Source organism: Arachis duranensis, chromosome 8, assembly GCF_000817695.3.
Source record: "Arachis duranensis cultivar V14167 chromosome 8, aradu.V14167.gnm2.J7QH, whole genome shotgun sequence".
NCBI lineage: Eukaryota > Viridiplantae > Streptophyta > Magnoliopsida > Fabales > Fabaceae > Arachis > Arachis duranensis.
Genome location: NC_029779.3, coordinates 16,153,121 through 16,170,102, shown reverse-complemented (window position 1 = coordinate 16,170,102; position 16,982 = coordinate 16,153,121). Strand labels below are relative to the sequence as shown.

Genomic DNA, 16,982 nt, shown 5'->3' with positions numbered 1-16,982 from the left:
AACTAATCTGGCCCAAACTTTTCCGATACAGATTCTGAGTAGGTAATTTTCTAATCTCTAATGTTTGTCATTTCCTTTGTTTTAAAAACAACAACATGCTGTTTTGCACGAAGGAAAAAAAATGATAGCTTGATTTGTGGAAAGAAAAGAGTTAAAAAAAATGGTGTTTTTTTCTTTGCCTAATCTTTATGTTTATGCTTAACCAAATTCATTGTACATACATGATGAGTTTGGAAACTCCAAATTAATTTGACCATGATCAAACGTTATTAAAATAATTATTTACAAAATTATTAAGTTGATCTTTAATTCACATTGATTAATTAATAATTTTATTGTGCAGATTTTGTTTTAGGCCAAAAAGAAAAAATATGGCAAGCCCAGTATGTTAAAAATATTCAGCCTTGTGCAAATGTATTTAAGAATATGTGGCTGAATTGTTTTTGTGTTAGTTGGGCTAGATTTAATTGTGCAACCCCAAATCATTTTTTAGTGAGAAACCAACTAGCTCGGTCCAAAATTGAAAAAAAGAGAGAAAACAAAGGTTGCATGCTTTTAACGGATACCACTTTCACTTTTTGATGAACTTCAAATTCAATTAACTTGCATTAATAATATTGGAAACATGAAAGAGAAAGTGAAATTGATTTGATAGCTATCATTGCTATCACACGTTACCAAGCAAAGGGAAGTGGGAAACATAATTCATTTTAATTCTCTTTCTTAGTTCCATTGAAAGTTTTTCAATTTTTTCTCTATTTTCTCTCAAGTTTCGTTCACTTCTTTGTCAGGAAGAAGGATGAAGAAGCAAGCCATCAGAGGCAGAAGTAGAGGAGCTATGTGCATGCTAGAAGCCATTGTGATGATGGCATTAAGAAAAGAAAATCTACAGTATGGTGTGGTTGAGATTTTTTGCCACTAAAGGTAAGAGTGAAGTAATCTCAAGCTCTCCGTACCAAAAAATGAAAGATATCCAACTCGGTCAGAGGAAGAAGATCACTTGAAAGCATGGCTCGTCTCTACTTTTAATCAACCACCACAAGAGGTAGCTACTGTAGCTACGTGGAGGAAGAGGCAGAAGATAGAGCAGATGGAGCTGTCAAGCATCAAGGACTCATCAAGGGCTAGAAATCCTTCTTGGGAAGCAAGTCAAGATGGAAGGCCCGGATTGATAGAGCTTGGTGAGAAGGGATGACACAGAGGTAATTGCATGTTAGTTATAGCATTCGGTTTCCTCTCCTCTCTCTGGCCGGACCAATTTTGGTTTGAAGAAGAAGAAGAAGATTAGCTCAGTTCAACAGTTTTAACCTTGGAGGCTTCCCCTTCTATAAATAAGGGAGAACAGCCAGGGCTTGAGGTAAGGAGAAAAGAGTGAAAGCACAGAGTTCTCATATCTACCCAAACTAACATAAGTTCTTCTCCTTCAATACATTTCATGTTGTATTTTTCTTATTAGTGTTGTTTGTCTTGAGTCTCATGGAAAAAGGCAAACAGTGAAGTTTGTATGAAAAAAGTCATATAGCGGAAAAAGGCAAAATATACAAAATTAAAAGAAAAAGCTATAGATGTCCTTAGAGGTCCTTTGTACATATGTGTTGTGTTTCATGATTCTGTGGGAATCCCCTTGCAAGTTGGGTTAGCACTTAGCAGTTGAAAGCTTGGTAGGTGACCAAGTCAAGTTCAGGATTGGGGTTAGATTCTGGACTTGTCCCGGATAGGAAGGGTAGTTCCTAGGGAGAATTGGTATTTGTAATCAAGATTATTATAGTGAAATTCCATCATTGTTGTGATGGAGACTGGATATAGGCTGCATTGCACTTGGCAGCTGAACCAGGATATTTCTTGGTGTGATTCTCTCTCTCTCTTCTACTCCATTTCTGATTCTGTTCGAAGGAGACAAAATTGAAAAATATCTCTTGGCTGGTTACGAGACAAAAAGAAAAAGTCTCTTGACTAGACACAAGACAAAAACAAGAAATATCTCTTGAAGCTAGTTCAAAAGGCAGCAAGTGTTACTAAGCAAAAAATGGGCTAAGATTCAACCCCCCTTCTCTTAGCCACTGATAACAATCAATTAGTATCAGAGCTTGGTCTCAAAGAGAGCAAGCTTTGTAGCTTGGAGAAAAGATCCAGATGGCAGAGAACAGTGGCTCAAACCTGGTGTCCTACAATCTAACAGAAGGACAGTCAAGCAATAAATCTCCTCTCTTTAATGGAAAGAACTACACTTATTGGAAGGAAAGAATGAAGATTTTTGTGCAAGCAGTAGACTACAGACTCTGGAAGATAATCTTGGAAGGTCCTCAATTTCCAACCACTACAAGTGCTGAAGGAATAGTTTCTCTCAAGCCCGAAGCCAGTTGGACTGAAAAAGACAGAAAAAAGGTGGAGCTCAACGCCAAGGCTATCAATTTGCTCAACTATGCAATCAGCTTCGAGAAATTTCGACGGGTATCACGATGCACAACGGCAAAGAAAATCTGGGACAAACTTCAAATCACTCATGAGGGAACAACCATAGTAAAGAAGACCAGGATAGACATGCTGAACAGAGAACATGAAATATTCTCAATGAAGGAAGGAGAATCAATAGATGAAATGTTTGAAAGATTCAACATCATTATTGTTGGCTTGGATGCTATGGAGATCATATATCCTGAATCTGTGCTTGTGAGGAGAGTTTTGAGAAGTCTCACAAAAGAGTGGAAAACTAAGGCATTAATTATATCTGAGAGTAGTGGTCTTGATTCCATGACATATGATGACTTGAGAGGAAATTTACTTGCTTTTGAAAACACATATTTGAAAAAAGATTAAAAAAGAAAAGGAATAGCTCTTACATCTGTTTTTAACTCCCTGGATGATGAATCCCGTGATAATTCTTATGAAAATGAATTTATTTTGTTTGCCAAAAAATTCAGGAAAATGGTGAAACTGAAGGAAAGAAGCAAGGGAAGCAGCTCAAGGAAACAAAAGAAAGACTTCAGCAAGGTGATATGCTACAACTACAAAGAGACTGGGCATTTCAAATCTGATTGCACTAAATTGAATAAGGAGGAGAAGCCAAAGAAGGGAAAGAAGAAAGGACTGATGGCTTCTTGGAAAGACTTGGAAAACGACTCAGAAGAAGATGAAGAATCAAAAACTAAGTCCCAACCATGTCTCATGGTAGATCACGTTGAACAAGTAGTATTTCATAATCCTGACACTGAAGATCTTCATCTCATGATAGATCACCTTTCTAAAAAGATTAGATGCTTCCTAAGTGAAAACCAAGATCTTGAATCACAAATCACCATTCTTAAAGCTGAAAATGGTTTTCTAAAAGAAAAACTGAGAAAAGCTGAAACCACTGTTGATCTTGTTGAGGAAAATAAGCGGTTGAAAGATGAAATAAAAGGTTGTGAAAAACAACATTCTGTGGTTGCATATCTAAATTATTTTGAAGAAAATGAGAAGTTGCTCAAAGAGGACGTAGCCACCTTTGCTCAAAGTTCAGAAAATTTAAATCAACTATTGGCTAGTCAAAAACCTCTTTATGATAAAGCTGGGTTGGGATTTCATAAATCTGAAAAAATTGTTAAGAAAACTTCTTTTGCAAACATGGCATCATCTTCTAATGACGTAAGGTTTTAAAACCAACAAGCTTTAGCAAAACAGCAACTCCAAGGTTTTGTAGATTGTGCAATCAGAATGGTCATTTTTCCATTCAATGTTTTTTTATTGAAAGAATGATTGGAAACAAAGTTTGTAAAGTTGTTTGTGATTACAATGGCTTGGGACAAAGGAGATGGTTTAACGTTAAAGGATCCAAAAAAATTTGGATACCTAAGGTCACTTGAGCTTATTTTGTAGGTGTGCCTAGCATCCAAGTGGAAGACAATATGTGGTATATAGATAGTGGATGCTCTAGGTATATGACCGGAAAGGCAACCTTCTTCATTAAGCTTGATGAATATGATGGATGGTTTGTCACTTTTGGTGACAATGGCAAAGGAAAGATAATGGCAATAGGTAAAGTTGGTAAAAGCTTTTCTTCTTTCATAAATGATGTTCTACTTGTTGATGGGCGACTGAAACACAATTTACTAAGCATTAGCCAATTATGTGATCTTGGATATGAAGTTATTTTTAGGAAATTGGATTGTTTAGTTATTTGTGAAAAATCTGGGAATATTTTGTTTGAAACTAAAAGGTGTAACAATGTGTATGGATTGACTTTTGAGGATTTAAAAGATCAAAAGGTGACATATTTTACATCACTTGAATATGAAAAATGGCTATGGCATAAGAAATTGGGTCATGCAAGCATATACCAAATTTCTATGCTTGTTAAGAAAAACTTAGTAAGAGGAATTCCAAATATTAAATTTGATAAGGAATTACTTGTGATGCTTGTTAATTAGGCAAACAAGTAAAATCCTCTTTTAAACCAAAAGATGTAATTTCTACCAAGAGGCCATTAGAAATGTTACACATTGATCTTTTTGGTCCCACAAGAACTCAAAGTTTAGGAGGTAAACACTATAGTTTGGTTGTGGTAGATGATTACTTTAGATTCGGTTGGATACTCTTCCTTGCTCATAAGAATGATGCTTTCCATGCTTTTTCAACCCTTTGTAAAAGAATTCAAAATGAAAAAGATTTGAAAATTGCCTACTTGAGAAGTGATCATGGAAAAGAATTTGAAAATCAAGATTTTGAAAAATTTTGTGATGATTTTGGAATTGCACATAACTTTTCTTGTCCTAGAACTCCTCAACAAAATGGGGTAGTTGAAAGAAGGAATAGAAGTCTTCAAGAGATGACTAGGGATATGCTTTGTGAAATGATGTTCCAAAATTTTTGTGGGCTGAAGCTGTAAATATAGCATGTTATATTTTGAACAGGACCATCATTAGAAAGGGTTTAAAGAAAACTCCTTATGAGCTATGGAAAGGAACCCCACCAAATCTTAAGTATTTCCACATTTTTGGATGTAAATGCTTTGTATTTATCAATAAAGAGAATCTTGGTAAATTTGATCCAAAATCCTATGAAGAATGTTTGTTGGATACTCTACCACTAGCAAAACATTTAGAATTTACCTCAAGGAACATATAATCATAGAGAAATCCATACATGTGTCTTTTTGCGATACTAATTCAATTTCCAGTGCCCTTTTAGATGATGATATAGGTAGTGAAGCAAAAATGAACCATCAACCAAGTCAAGAAAGTCCCAATGCTGTCCTAAGTAAAGAACCTGTCCGTTCAGTTTTGTCTCATTAGGATGGAGGAGATATTTCAGTTTTGTCTCCTGAACCAGTCAGAGATTCCGGAATAGACCAGTCAGCTGAAGCTCATCAAAGCTCAATCTTACTCCAAAAACCAAGAGAATGGAAGTCCATGAAGGGTTATCCTCATGAGTTTATCATTGGTGATCCCTCCCAAGGTGTTACAACAAGATCCTCAACCAAGAAGCAATCCGAACAAAGCAATTTTGCTTTCTTGTCTCAAATGGAGCCTAATAATATGAAGCAAGCTCTTGAATATCCCTCTTGGGTCAAAGCCATGCAAGAAGAGCTAGCTCAATTTGACAAGAATGAGGTTTGGACACTAGTACCTCATCCGAATGGTAAGAAGGTAACGGGTACTAAGTGGGTTTTCAAAAATAAATTGGGTGAGGATGGTAAGGTTGTTCGTAACAAGGCTAGATTAGTAGTCCAAGGTTACGATCAAAAAGAGGATATTGATTTTGATGAGTCTTTTGCTCCGGTAGCAAGAATGGAAGCAATTAGATTGCTTCTTGCCTATGCTGCCCATAAGGGTTTTAGAATATTCCAAATGGATGTTAAATATGCTTTCCTTAATGGCCTTATAGATAGAGAAGTGTTTGTGGTACAACCCCCCGATTTTGAAAATAAAGAATTTCCAAATCATGTTTTCAAACTTTCAAAGGCTCTTTATGGCCTTAGGCAAGCTCCAAGAGCTTGGTATGAAAGGCTTAGTGCCTTCTTATTGGAAAATCACTTTCAAAGAGGTACCACCGATACTACTTTATTTATTAAAGTATCTAATGATGATATTCTTCTTGTTCAAGTTTATGTGGATGATATAGTGTTTGGATCGGCCAATGAATTCTTATGTGAAGAGTTTGGAAAACTCATGACTAATGAGTTTGACATGAGTTTAATGGGAGAACTAACATTCTTTCTTGGTCTCCAAATTAAACAAACTCCTAGTGGCACTTTTATTCACCAAGGAAAATATGCTAAAGAATTAATCAAGAAATTGGGCCTAGAAAATTCCAAACCTATGGGAACACCAATCCAAACACTAAGCTTGAAAAAGATGATGATGGCAAAGATGTGGATGAAACACGGTATAGAGGAATGATAGGTTCACTCATGTATCTTACCTCCTCTAGACCGGACATTGTCTAAAGTGTAGGTGTATGTTCAAGATTTCAATCTCACCCAAAAGAATCCCACCTTTCAGCCGTCAAAAGAGTGATTAGATATATTAAGGGAACATGTGATTATGGCTTATGGTATCCCAAATCTGATGATGTTTTTGTGATGCAGATTATGCAGGAGATCGAGTGGATAGAAGAAGCACATCCGGAATGTGTTGCTTCCTTGGAAGCTCACTAAATATGTGGTCAAGTAAGAAACAAGTCATAGTAGCTCTATCCACAGCCGAAGCTGAATATATATCTGCCTCTGCTTGTTGTTCACAATTAATTTGGTTAAAAACTCAGTTGGAGGATTATAAATTGAAAATTAATAGTATTTCTTTGTTTTATGATAATATGAGTGCAATAAACATCTCTAAAAATCCTGTGTTGTACTCTAGAACTAAGCACATTGAAATTATATATCATTTTATTAGAGAACATGTACAAAAAGGTACTATTGATATTCAATTTGTGAAATCTAAAGAACAACTTGCTGATATTTTCACTAAACCTTTGTGTGAGGATAGATTCTGTTCATTAAGGAACAACTGTTTATGTTGGATTTGAATTCTGTTGATAAATTGTGATTTTTGATGAATCTGTTAGTTTTGTCTCGTGGGAAAACAGGAGACAAAATTGAGGATGTGATGAACTGGCCATATACAAGGGGAGAATGATTTTGATATTAATGGTCATGGGCCCCACCAAATCTTCTTTGACCCTATCCTTGACCTTTGCCCATTTTGAGTTCCTCATATTTTTAATAATAATTCTTTTGGGAAGTTGTCATATCATATCTTATAGGAAGGAGTTGTTGTCAAATTATAATCTTTTCTTCTACCTTTTTCCTTGATTCTAGGAGCTAACCTCTCAATTTTAATTTTAAAAAATCTTTTCTTGTTGATAACCGCACCACTTAATGGTCCCATTACTCACTTAACCCTCTCTATCCACTCAGTATTGAATGCTCTTGTAACCTCCCATCTCTCTCCAATCTCTTCGGCCACTCTTTCACCTTCCCTCTCCCTTCTTCATTTTCATAACATGAAAAAAAGGTGGCTCCCAAGAGAAGTTGCCGAACTCCACTCTCTAAAAATTCTCCATTTTCTTCTACTCCTTAAACACATACGCACATTCACATACATTCTACTTTACCTTCATCCCCTTCCTCCCACTCAACCGAAACCATGAGGAAAAATGTTATTCATCCTAGGCAATCATCTCGAAAGAAATCTGGAAAGAAAAAGGAACCAGTGATCGAAGAAAAAGAGGAGTCTCAATCTTCCTTACTTTATTTACCTCCAAGGAAATAAACTCCACATGCTTCTGGCCGCAGTTCTCAACGTGCCAAAGGTTACGTTCTTCGTAACACCAGGGAACCACCAAATTTGGAATCACTTGATTTCAAAAATAAATACAACAAGGGCCACTCACATTTTGATCCGGGCAGATTCAACTCATGTGCTTCCTATGAGTTTCATGATGAAATTTTGAAGAAGCGTCACTTGTGTGCCTCTCACACAGTGAACTTGGAGTCTCTGGCTACAAAAGGCATTAACTTTATCACTCTCTTTGATAATCTGAAATGGATCCCTCTGTTCAACATTCAAAAGCCCGTGTATCCATCCTTGGTTCGTGAGTTCTATGCGAACATGAGGTATCTTGATGGTGCAATCCATTCATATGTCAAACGGGTTCACTTGTCCCTGAACAGAGAAACAATCAGTGCTGCATTGGGATATGTTGATGAAGGAGCAACAGCCTACATGACTGGAAAGTGGGATTCACAGGTTGGGATCTCATATCAGATTGCTCTGAATCAGACCTGTGAAAATTTCTCTGCACTAGATGGCACGATTTTGACGCACAAGGCTCTTGGTCCTGAAAGAGCGCTACTTCACAGAATCATTAATCATATTTTGATGTCTCAGAGTAGTTCCTATCAAAGAGTAACTTTTTATGATACTTTAGTACTTTTTGCAATCCTTACTTCTTCTCCTATCTCTTTTGCATATCTAATGGTGCGACACATGTGAGAGTGTGTTCGCAGTGACAAAAAGGCTAATCTTCCTTATGAATTTTTCTTACATGCATCTTTGAATATTTTTATGTTGATTTAACTAATGAGCATGTAGAAAACAAGGTCTCCATCATCAAAGGAGGAGGGGTCACTGGATCCGCAAAGAGTACCAAAGGAAAACGCTTCATGCCCTCTAAACCATCAGAAATTGATCTTGAGAGTCGTCCTACTGAGCAAGCAAAGATTGCCGAATCCATCAAAGAAGTTCTCAATGAATTCTCAAATATGTCAAATTTGATGGTACAATCCTACAAAGCTGCTCGCAAGCAGGTGTATGAGAATGAAAAATTCTGGACCAAATGCAAAAAAAGAGTGAATCTGATGCTTAAGAGTTTTGAAAAAGAAATGGCTACTGCAGATGAGGATGCTGAATCCCTCGGCTCTGAGTTTAATCTTTCTGATGATTGATATACTATTTGCTGCTCTTTGAACTTGGTTTCTGTTAGTTTTTTTTCTTGTAACTAATATTTGGATACTCTGGACCATTGTATTTATTAAAAAAATAAATATTTTGCTGTTGGTATGTTATTTTTCACTTGTTTTGCAGGTTCTCCATTGATGACAAAAGGGGAGGAAAAATTGAAAAACAGGGGCTGAAATCAATTTGATTTATGATCACCCTTGTGCATATGTTCCAATTTATTTGTCATGTTTTATTATATATTCTCTGGTTTAGGTCATGCTCTGAATGTGGCAGTGACATTTTGCTCTGATATATTTGACTCTGCTATGATATTTTGCCAATATTTAATGTGATTTGTTGAATTGTTGCTTGATTGAATAGTTTAGCAGGAAACCATATCATCAGGATTTGTTTGTACATGTTAATTTGAAAGTACTCAAGCATGCTTTATTTTTGTTTATATTGAGCAGAAAATCATTTATATGATAACAAATCAGTTTTGCTTATCACTTCACTTCTGCTCATAAATCAAGTTGTTCAACATAATTTAATATTCCATATGTTGAATACATTGTGGCTTTCAGCTTGATAAAAATGTTACATGCAATGCTTCCTTTGATAAAATGGCACATATTAAGGGGGAACAATGTAACAGATGGAAAGGGGATGATTCTAAACATTCAAAGGGAGTACTCTAAACTCTAACTCTTTTCATTTCAATTTTTAATAATGTTTGTTATTAAGGGGGAGATTGATGAGTTTGGAAAACTCCAATTTGATTTGATGATTATCAAACATTATTAAAATAATTACTTACAAAATTATTAATTTGATCTTCAATTCACATTGATTAATTAATAATTTTATTGTGCAGATTTTGTTTTGGGCCGAAAAGAAAAAATATGGCAAGTCCAATATGTTGAAAAATATTCAGCCTTGTGCAAATATATTTAAGAATATATGGCTGAATTGTTTTTGTTTTAGTTGGGCCAGATTTAATTGTGCAAGCCCAAATCATTTTTTGGTGAGAAACCAACTAGCTCGGTCTGAAATTGAAAAAAAGAGAGAAAGCAAAGGTTGCATGCTTTCAACGGATACCACTTTCACTCTTTGATGGATTTCAAATTCAATTAACTTGCATTAATAGCATTGGAAACATGAAAGAGAAAGTGGGAATTGATTTGATAGCCATCATTGCTATCACACGTTACTAAGTAAAGGGAAGTAGGAAACATAATTCATTTTAATTCTCTTTCTTAGTTCCATTGAAAGTTTTTCAATTTTTTCTCTCTTTTCTCTCAAGTTTCGGTCACTTCTTTGTCAGGAAGAAGGATGAAGAAGCAAGCCATCAGAGGCAGAAGTAGAGGAGCTATGTGCATGCTAGAAGCCATTGTGATGATGGTATTAAGAAAAAGAAAATCTACAGTATGGTGTGGCTGAGATCTTTGCCACTAAAGATAAGATGTGGTGAAGTAATCTCAAACTCTCCATACCCAAAAATAAAAGATATCCAACTCAGTTAGAGGAAGAAGATCCCTTGGAAACATGGCTCGTCTCTACTTTTGATCAGCCACCACAGGAGATAGCTACTGTAGCTACGTGGAGGAAGAGGTAGAAGATAGAGCAGATGGAGCTGTCAAGCATCAAGGACTCATCAAGGGCTAGGAATCCTTCTTGGGGAGCAAGTCAAGATGGAAGGCCCGGATTGATGGAGCTTGGTGAGAAGGGATGATACAGAGGTAATTGCATGTTGGTTATAGCATTCGGTTTCCTTTCCTCTCTCTCTCTGGCCGAACCGATTTTGGTTTGAAGAAGAAGAAGATTAGCTCAGTTCAACAATTTCAACCTTGGAGGCTTCCCCTTCTATAAATAAGGGAGAAGAGCCAGGGCTTGAGGCAAGGAGAAAAGAGTGAAAGCACAATAGTTCTCATATCTACCCAAGCTAACAGAAGTTCTTCTCCTTCAATGTGTTTCATGTTGTATTTTTCTGATTAGTTTTGTCTGTCTTGAGTCTCATGGAAAAAGGCAAACAGTGAGGTTTGTATGAAAAAAGTCATAGAGTGGAAAAGGGCAGAGTATACAAAATTAAAAGAAAAAGCCATAGATGTCCTTAGAGGTCCTTTGTACATCTGTGTTGTGTTTCATGATTCTGTGGGAATCTCCTTGCAAGTTGGGTTAGTACTTAGCAGTTGAAAGCTTGGTAGATGACCAAGTCAAGTTCAGGATTTGGGTTAGATTCTGGACTTGTCCCGGATAGGAAAGGTAGTTCCTAGGGAGAATTGGTGTTTGTAATCAAGATGATTATAGTGAAATTCCATCATTGTTGTGATGGAGACTGGATGTAGGCTGCATTATACTTAGCAGCCGAACCAGGATATTTCTTGGTGTGATTCTCTCTCTCTCTTCTTCTCTATTTCTGATTCTGTTCGAAGGAGACAAAATTGAAAAGTATCTCTTGGCTGGTTACGAGACAAAAAGAAAAAGTCTCTTGTCTAGGCACGAGACAAAAACAAGAAATATCTCCTGAAGTTAGTTCAAAAGGCAGCAAGTGTTAATAAGCAAAAAAAGGACTAAAATTCAACCCTCATTCTCTTAGTCACTAATAACCATCGATATCAAATTAAATAGGGCTATTAAAATCGTTTCCCAGATTGAAAATGTACTTGTTTCTAATATTTTTTTTTTATCAAAGAGTTACCTATAGTGCTAGAAGATTCAAGGTAAAAGGAATCAGCATGAGGTGTATAAGTTTTCAAAATAAAAGGATCAAATTATTGCTGTATAATCTTTTCTAACAGTAACTATTTCTTCCTTGTCTTGTTTGTATACAGAGATACAATCTCCAACGTGCTATCTGAAATGATTGGTAACGCAACATACCATATGGAGACTTATGATCAGCAAGAACTAGAAGAATAAGTTGGGATATATGCCTTCAACTGCTTGCTGGATTTGTAACTCTTAAGTTGAATAGATGGAGAGTTATTCATATTATTGTACACTCGTCTAATGCCTTGTATAATTTCTTTTGAACACGCTATCAATAAACAGTTTTCCCAAGGTGAACTCAATATAGCTAATGTCATTAGAAGGTCAAGTTGCGATGAAGCCATCAGACCATAGTTGTAAGAACCGGACTGGACTGGCCAGTTCAACCAAAAATCTGGTGAACCGGACTCTCAACCAGTCCAGTCCAGTCCAGTATTTGAACTGCTTAAGGAATAGAACCGGTCAAAGCCGGTGAAAATCGTTCAAAACCGACGAAAACTGGTTCAACTAAATTGGTCGAGAAAAAATTTTAAAATTGATGAAAATGTGGTTCAAACCTAGGTCTTTTTTTGTATCTGCATGCTCTATTTACCATTAGGCTACCTTGTTCCTTGTCATTTTAAATGCTAATTATTAATTATATAGTAAAAATATATGAAGAGGCTTGATTGAGTATGATTAAGTTGTCCCTTTCAGCACATAATCTTTATATAGATTCAAACCATATTCACATTACCTTCATTCAATCAAAAGAGGTGATTTCTATTTTAGCTTCGGGTTGGTATAGTTACTCCATTCCTCTCTGCAATTTACTTCAGGTTGGAGAATATGGCAAGAGAAAAGCTTCCTTTCTCTCTGTTACTATTTCAAATTCAACACTGTCTTTTTTCCGACAAACGCTACAAGAAGAAGAGTTGCAGCTAAACTCTCATGAAGGTAACATAAACTTGATGGATTTAGAGGTATTGATCTTTGAAGCTCCTCTATCTCAAATCATTTCTTATGGATACCATCTCAAATAGATTTTCCAGGGGCATCAAGGGATAGATAACTGCTGTGCTGGAGGATTTGCTTTTTTTTTGTTTCAACCATTAAAATGCGCATTAGGCAGCTTCTGTGGCAATTGTAACTTGATGAGAATGTAAGTACATTTGTCAAAATTTTGCATAACGGTATTATTATTTTGATGTCAATCTTTTCTCAAGCTGAATTTGTCTCTTTCGGTTCTGTTTTTGAAGCTAAAAAGGAATGCAACAATGTTTAACATATCATTGTGTATTTATCAAGCAAGTTCTTATCATGGTGCTCAGCGGCGGAACTTGAAACAAAATTTTGGGGGGGCCAAATAGAGAATAATTGTCAACATGTTTTTAATATGGACCCCATTTAAGATAAGCTCGTTTAACCTCATCTCTCTGGTTTGGGTGATATTGCTAAATTTAAAGCAATTTTCCAAGTCTCCTTCCAAAAAATTAAGGTCAAACTCGTAAGATATAACTTTTTTAACTTTTGAAGGTTGTATCTTACTTTCTTCATGATTCATTAAAGTAGAAGAACTATCTACAAGTGTTGATATTGTAAAAGTTATATGTTCTCCTTCTTAAATATTAGCCTTCATCTTAAAAAATGCATCAATTCTTTGATTTTTTATTATTATTTTATATAAAAATTTGAATATATATCCTGTAAAATATGTAAAGAAATATTGAATTTTTTTATCAATTTATACAAATACAATAATATTAATACTTATTAAATATTCTATTATTTTTTATCATATAAAAATTAAATTAAATAAACAGTAAAATATAAAATAATATTAAATTAAATGAATAAAAAATATCTAATTTTTTATATTTAAATTTAAAGATAGAGAGAGTGTTGCTTATTAAACTTATTGGATACTTTAAATTATAATAAAGTATTTAAACCAATTAAACTATTTTTTAATTTTTTTATAAAAAAAATTTGGGAGGTTCATAACTCCTCCTTATCTAAACTAAGCTCCGCCTTTAATGGTGCTATTAACTATTGCCATAGTGTGCCCATGTAATGCCTTAAGAGTGAAAAAAATGATTGTACAATGTTAACCTAAATTAAGTATCTTGTCTCTCTTTATGGACCATAAATATATAACATTATCATAAGAAGAAATCTTTATGAACAAACAGAATAATTTTTGTTGATTCAACAAAAGTGAAGAATCACACACGCTATTGCCATGCATTATTAAGCTTTTAAGAAAAAGTTTTAACTGTGCAATATAATTTTCACAAAGATAACAATTCCATTGGTCACACATCTTCAAGTTGAGACTGGATTAAAATATATAAATGCATGTTTGGGCGCTATTATTTTGTTAAAAAAAATATTTTTTCAATGAAAAAAAGATTTTTTTTATTTTTTAACGTGTTTGGCAAATTTTTAGTAGTAAAAGTAAAAACACTAGTAAAATCAAAAAAATCTTTTTTGAGAAGCTGTAATTTACATCTTTTTTTAAAAGATCTTTTTTCCTAAAAAAAAAAAGATGTTTTTCATGTAATAAATAAACAAAAAAATACTTTTATATTGTTATATAACAAATATAATTGATAGATAAAAAGACATTTTTACATGAGATATCCAAATATAAAATTACTTTTACTTTTTTATAAGATCTTTTAAATAAAGATAATTCAAAAAAAGACATTTTCTTATAAGCTCACTCAAACAAGCCCTAAGACTTAATATATTAATGGGGTGTGACGGGAAAGTGACTGTGTGGTGCCACAGGGAATAAGTAATGGTATTCTAATAAATTAGTTTTTGCAAAAATTTAACGAATTCCTATAAAACAGATATATCTACCCTTTTCCATTTCCTATTTATTTTTCCATTGCGGATAATTTTCATTTGTATTTAGTATTTACTTCTACACAAATTTTTTATCATCTTTAATCATCATCACAAAAAAATAAAAAAATAAAAATTACAATATAAAATATTTTACAATATTAAAATTAAACATATAAAACTTAAATTATTTTTCATAAAAAGAATACTAGCAAGTCAACTTTTTCTAATCATTGTCAATTAATTTTTTTAAAATGATTTAATTTAATTTAAATTTTAAATCCTTATCATAAATCATAATCTTAAATAAGACAAACCACAAAAAAATATACTCGAATAATATTAGTGTTGACAAAAATGTATGAGAATTTTTCTATCAATAAAAATATTCTCAAATAATTTTAAAACGCGATAAAAATATCCAACATTAAATATTTAGTTTCAAAAAATATTTTAAAAATTGAATTTGATGTAATTTTTTACAAATATAATTAAAAAAATATTTTTTATTCTTAAAATTTGGTGATTTTTCGCTAAGTATACATTTTTTTGTCAACAACTAATAATACTTTTAAAATATATATATATATATATTTAGTGAAAAAATACTAAATTTTAAAAATAATAATATTTTATTTTTCTAATCATGTTTAAAAAAATTAAATCAAAATTTAATCTCTAAAATATTTTTTGAGAAATATATATCTAATGTTAAATATTTTTGTTGTATTTTAAAAGTATTTGAAAATATTTTTGTCCATAACAAAAATTAAATGTATTTTTATCAGCGCCAAAATTATTCGGGTGTATTTTTAGTAGTTTATTAACTAAATAATTAGTTCTTAATAGTTAATTCTAAACCATAAAAGATTGAAAAATATTAATGGGATCAAAATTCAAAAGCGCGAGTGTGGTGGGTAGCACTCTACTATTACAGTAGGAGATAGGCGTTGTGAGCGAAAAATCAAACATGGGTGGCACTGGCACCGTTGTTTCTCAGTTCCTCAATCTATCATCATCTTCTTCTTCTTATTCTCCACGCTTCCTTGCTCCTTCACTGTACAAACAAACACACACACTCTCTTTTCTTCCTTTTTTTAAATTTATATATTTCTGTGTCTCAGTTTATTCTCATTTTCATTTCAACAAACAGGTCGTGTGCTGCTTCAACCCTCCTTCATTCTCGCTTCTCACTCCCTTCTATCCGCTCTTGCACTTCCTCTGCCACCGCCACACCTTCTACTTCTTCAGACACGATCACTCCTCCAACCCCTCTCAAGTAAAAATCACTTTTTTTTTGTTCTTTTTAGTTTCATTATTTTAATGCTCAATTGAGTTCAAATATCTTTTTTTTTCCTCTTTAATTGGGTTATGTCAAAATGTGGTTTTCTTGTTTCTCTCTAACAGGAAACGGGTAGTCTCGGGAGTGCAGCCAACTGGGTCAATTCACCTTGGAAACTATTTTGGAGCCATCAAGAATTGGGTTGCACTTCAGGTTATATATGTTCCATTCGGTTGTTGTGTAGTTATTCATAGATTTGCATTGGTTTTTATGACATTCTGTTTATTTGTTTTTTGCAGAATACATATGATACACTTTTCTTCATTGTAGACCTCCACGCGGTATGTAATCTGCTGCTAAGTTAACTTGCTAAGCTTCCTAATGGAGCTGTTATTGTGCCTTTTTTGTTATTATTAGAGCTAAACTCTGGCCTCATAGTGCTACATTGTTGGTGTATAATAATTATTTTTATCGAAAAAGAATGGACAGTGTAATTAGTGAATTTTCTATTTATTTTTTTTCCCACTGTTATCTGTGTTGCTTCTGAGGCTTAGTGAGTTTAGCATTAGCTTCATAAATAGATCAATTAGTTTAAGGCAACTTCCTACAGAGATAATAACATTTGTAATCAAGTGCCATCAATAACACTCCGGTATCCTGTTTTTTAGGATTTGGAGTGTTATCTTCCCCATTTCTCATTGTTTTAGATCTAATCCTACAGATTACATTACCTTATGAAGCACAACAATTATCTAAGGCTTCAAGGTCAACTGCAGCTATTTATCTGGCATGTGGAGTGGATCCTTCTAAGGTAAATTGCAACTCTTATTTGCTGCTTTTTGGTAATCAATATTTTGCTGGAAATTTCTGTCCAGTTGTGAATGAATGGCATTTATTCGTGAATACAGGCTTCTGTTTTTGTACAGTCTCATGTTCGGGCACATGTAGAATTAATGTGGTTGCTAAGTTCTGCAACACCAATTGGTTGGCTGAACAAAATGATACAGTTCAAAGAGAAATCTCGCAAGGCGGTGCGTTTTAGCTGTATGAATTCCTAGGTTCCATTTTGAATACATCTCATTTTTTCCTGTTCTATGTATCTAATCTTCTAAAAGTAAGATAGTTTAATTCGATTACTTTTGTTGTCACCTAAGCATGTAATTTTAGTGACTATTAGG

The 16,982-nt window shown here is 33.9% G+C and overlaps 2 protein-coding genes across 2 annotated transcripts in view; both read left to right on the top strand.

The window, feature by feature from the left end:
• The first annotated feature begins 2,133 nt into the window (after positions 1-2,133).
• Positions 2,134-3,636, top strand: LOC127741214 (uncharacterized). The gene is made up of 2 exons (XM_052253259.1): positions 2,134-2,702; positions 2,922-3,636. The coding sequence occupies exons 1-2, from the start codon at positions 2,134-2,136 to the stop codon at positions 3,634-3,636; spliced, it is 1,284 nt and encodes a 427-aa protein (XP_052109219.1).
• Positions 3,637-15,423: 11,787 nt separating this feature from the next.
• The window catches only part of LOC107461049 (tryptophan--tRNA ligase, chloroplastic/mitochondrial), a 5,477-nt gene continuing 3,918 nt past the window's right edge, over positions 15,424-16,982 (top strand). The window contains 6 exon segments of the mRNA XM_016079502.3: positions 15,424-15,581; positions 15,676-15,801; positions 15,930-16,017; positions 16,104-16,145; positions 16,526-16,615; positions 16,713-16,835. Coding sequence (XP_015934988.1) covers positions 15,493-15,581; positions 15,676-15,801; positions 15,930-16,017; positions 16,104-16,145; positions 16,526-16,615; positions 16,713-16,835 — 558 coding nt within the window. The 5' untranslated portion in view covers positions 15,424-15,492.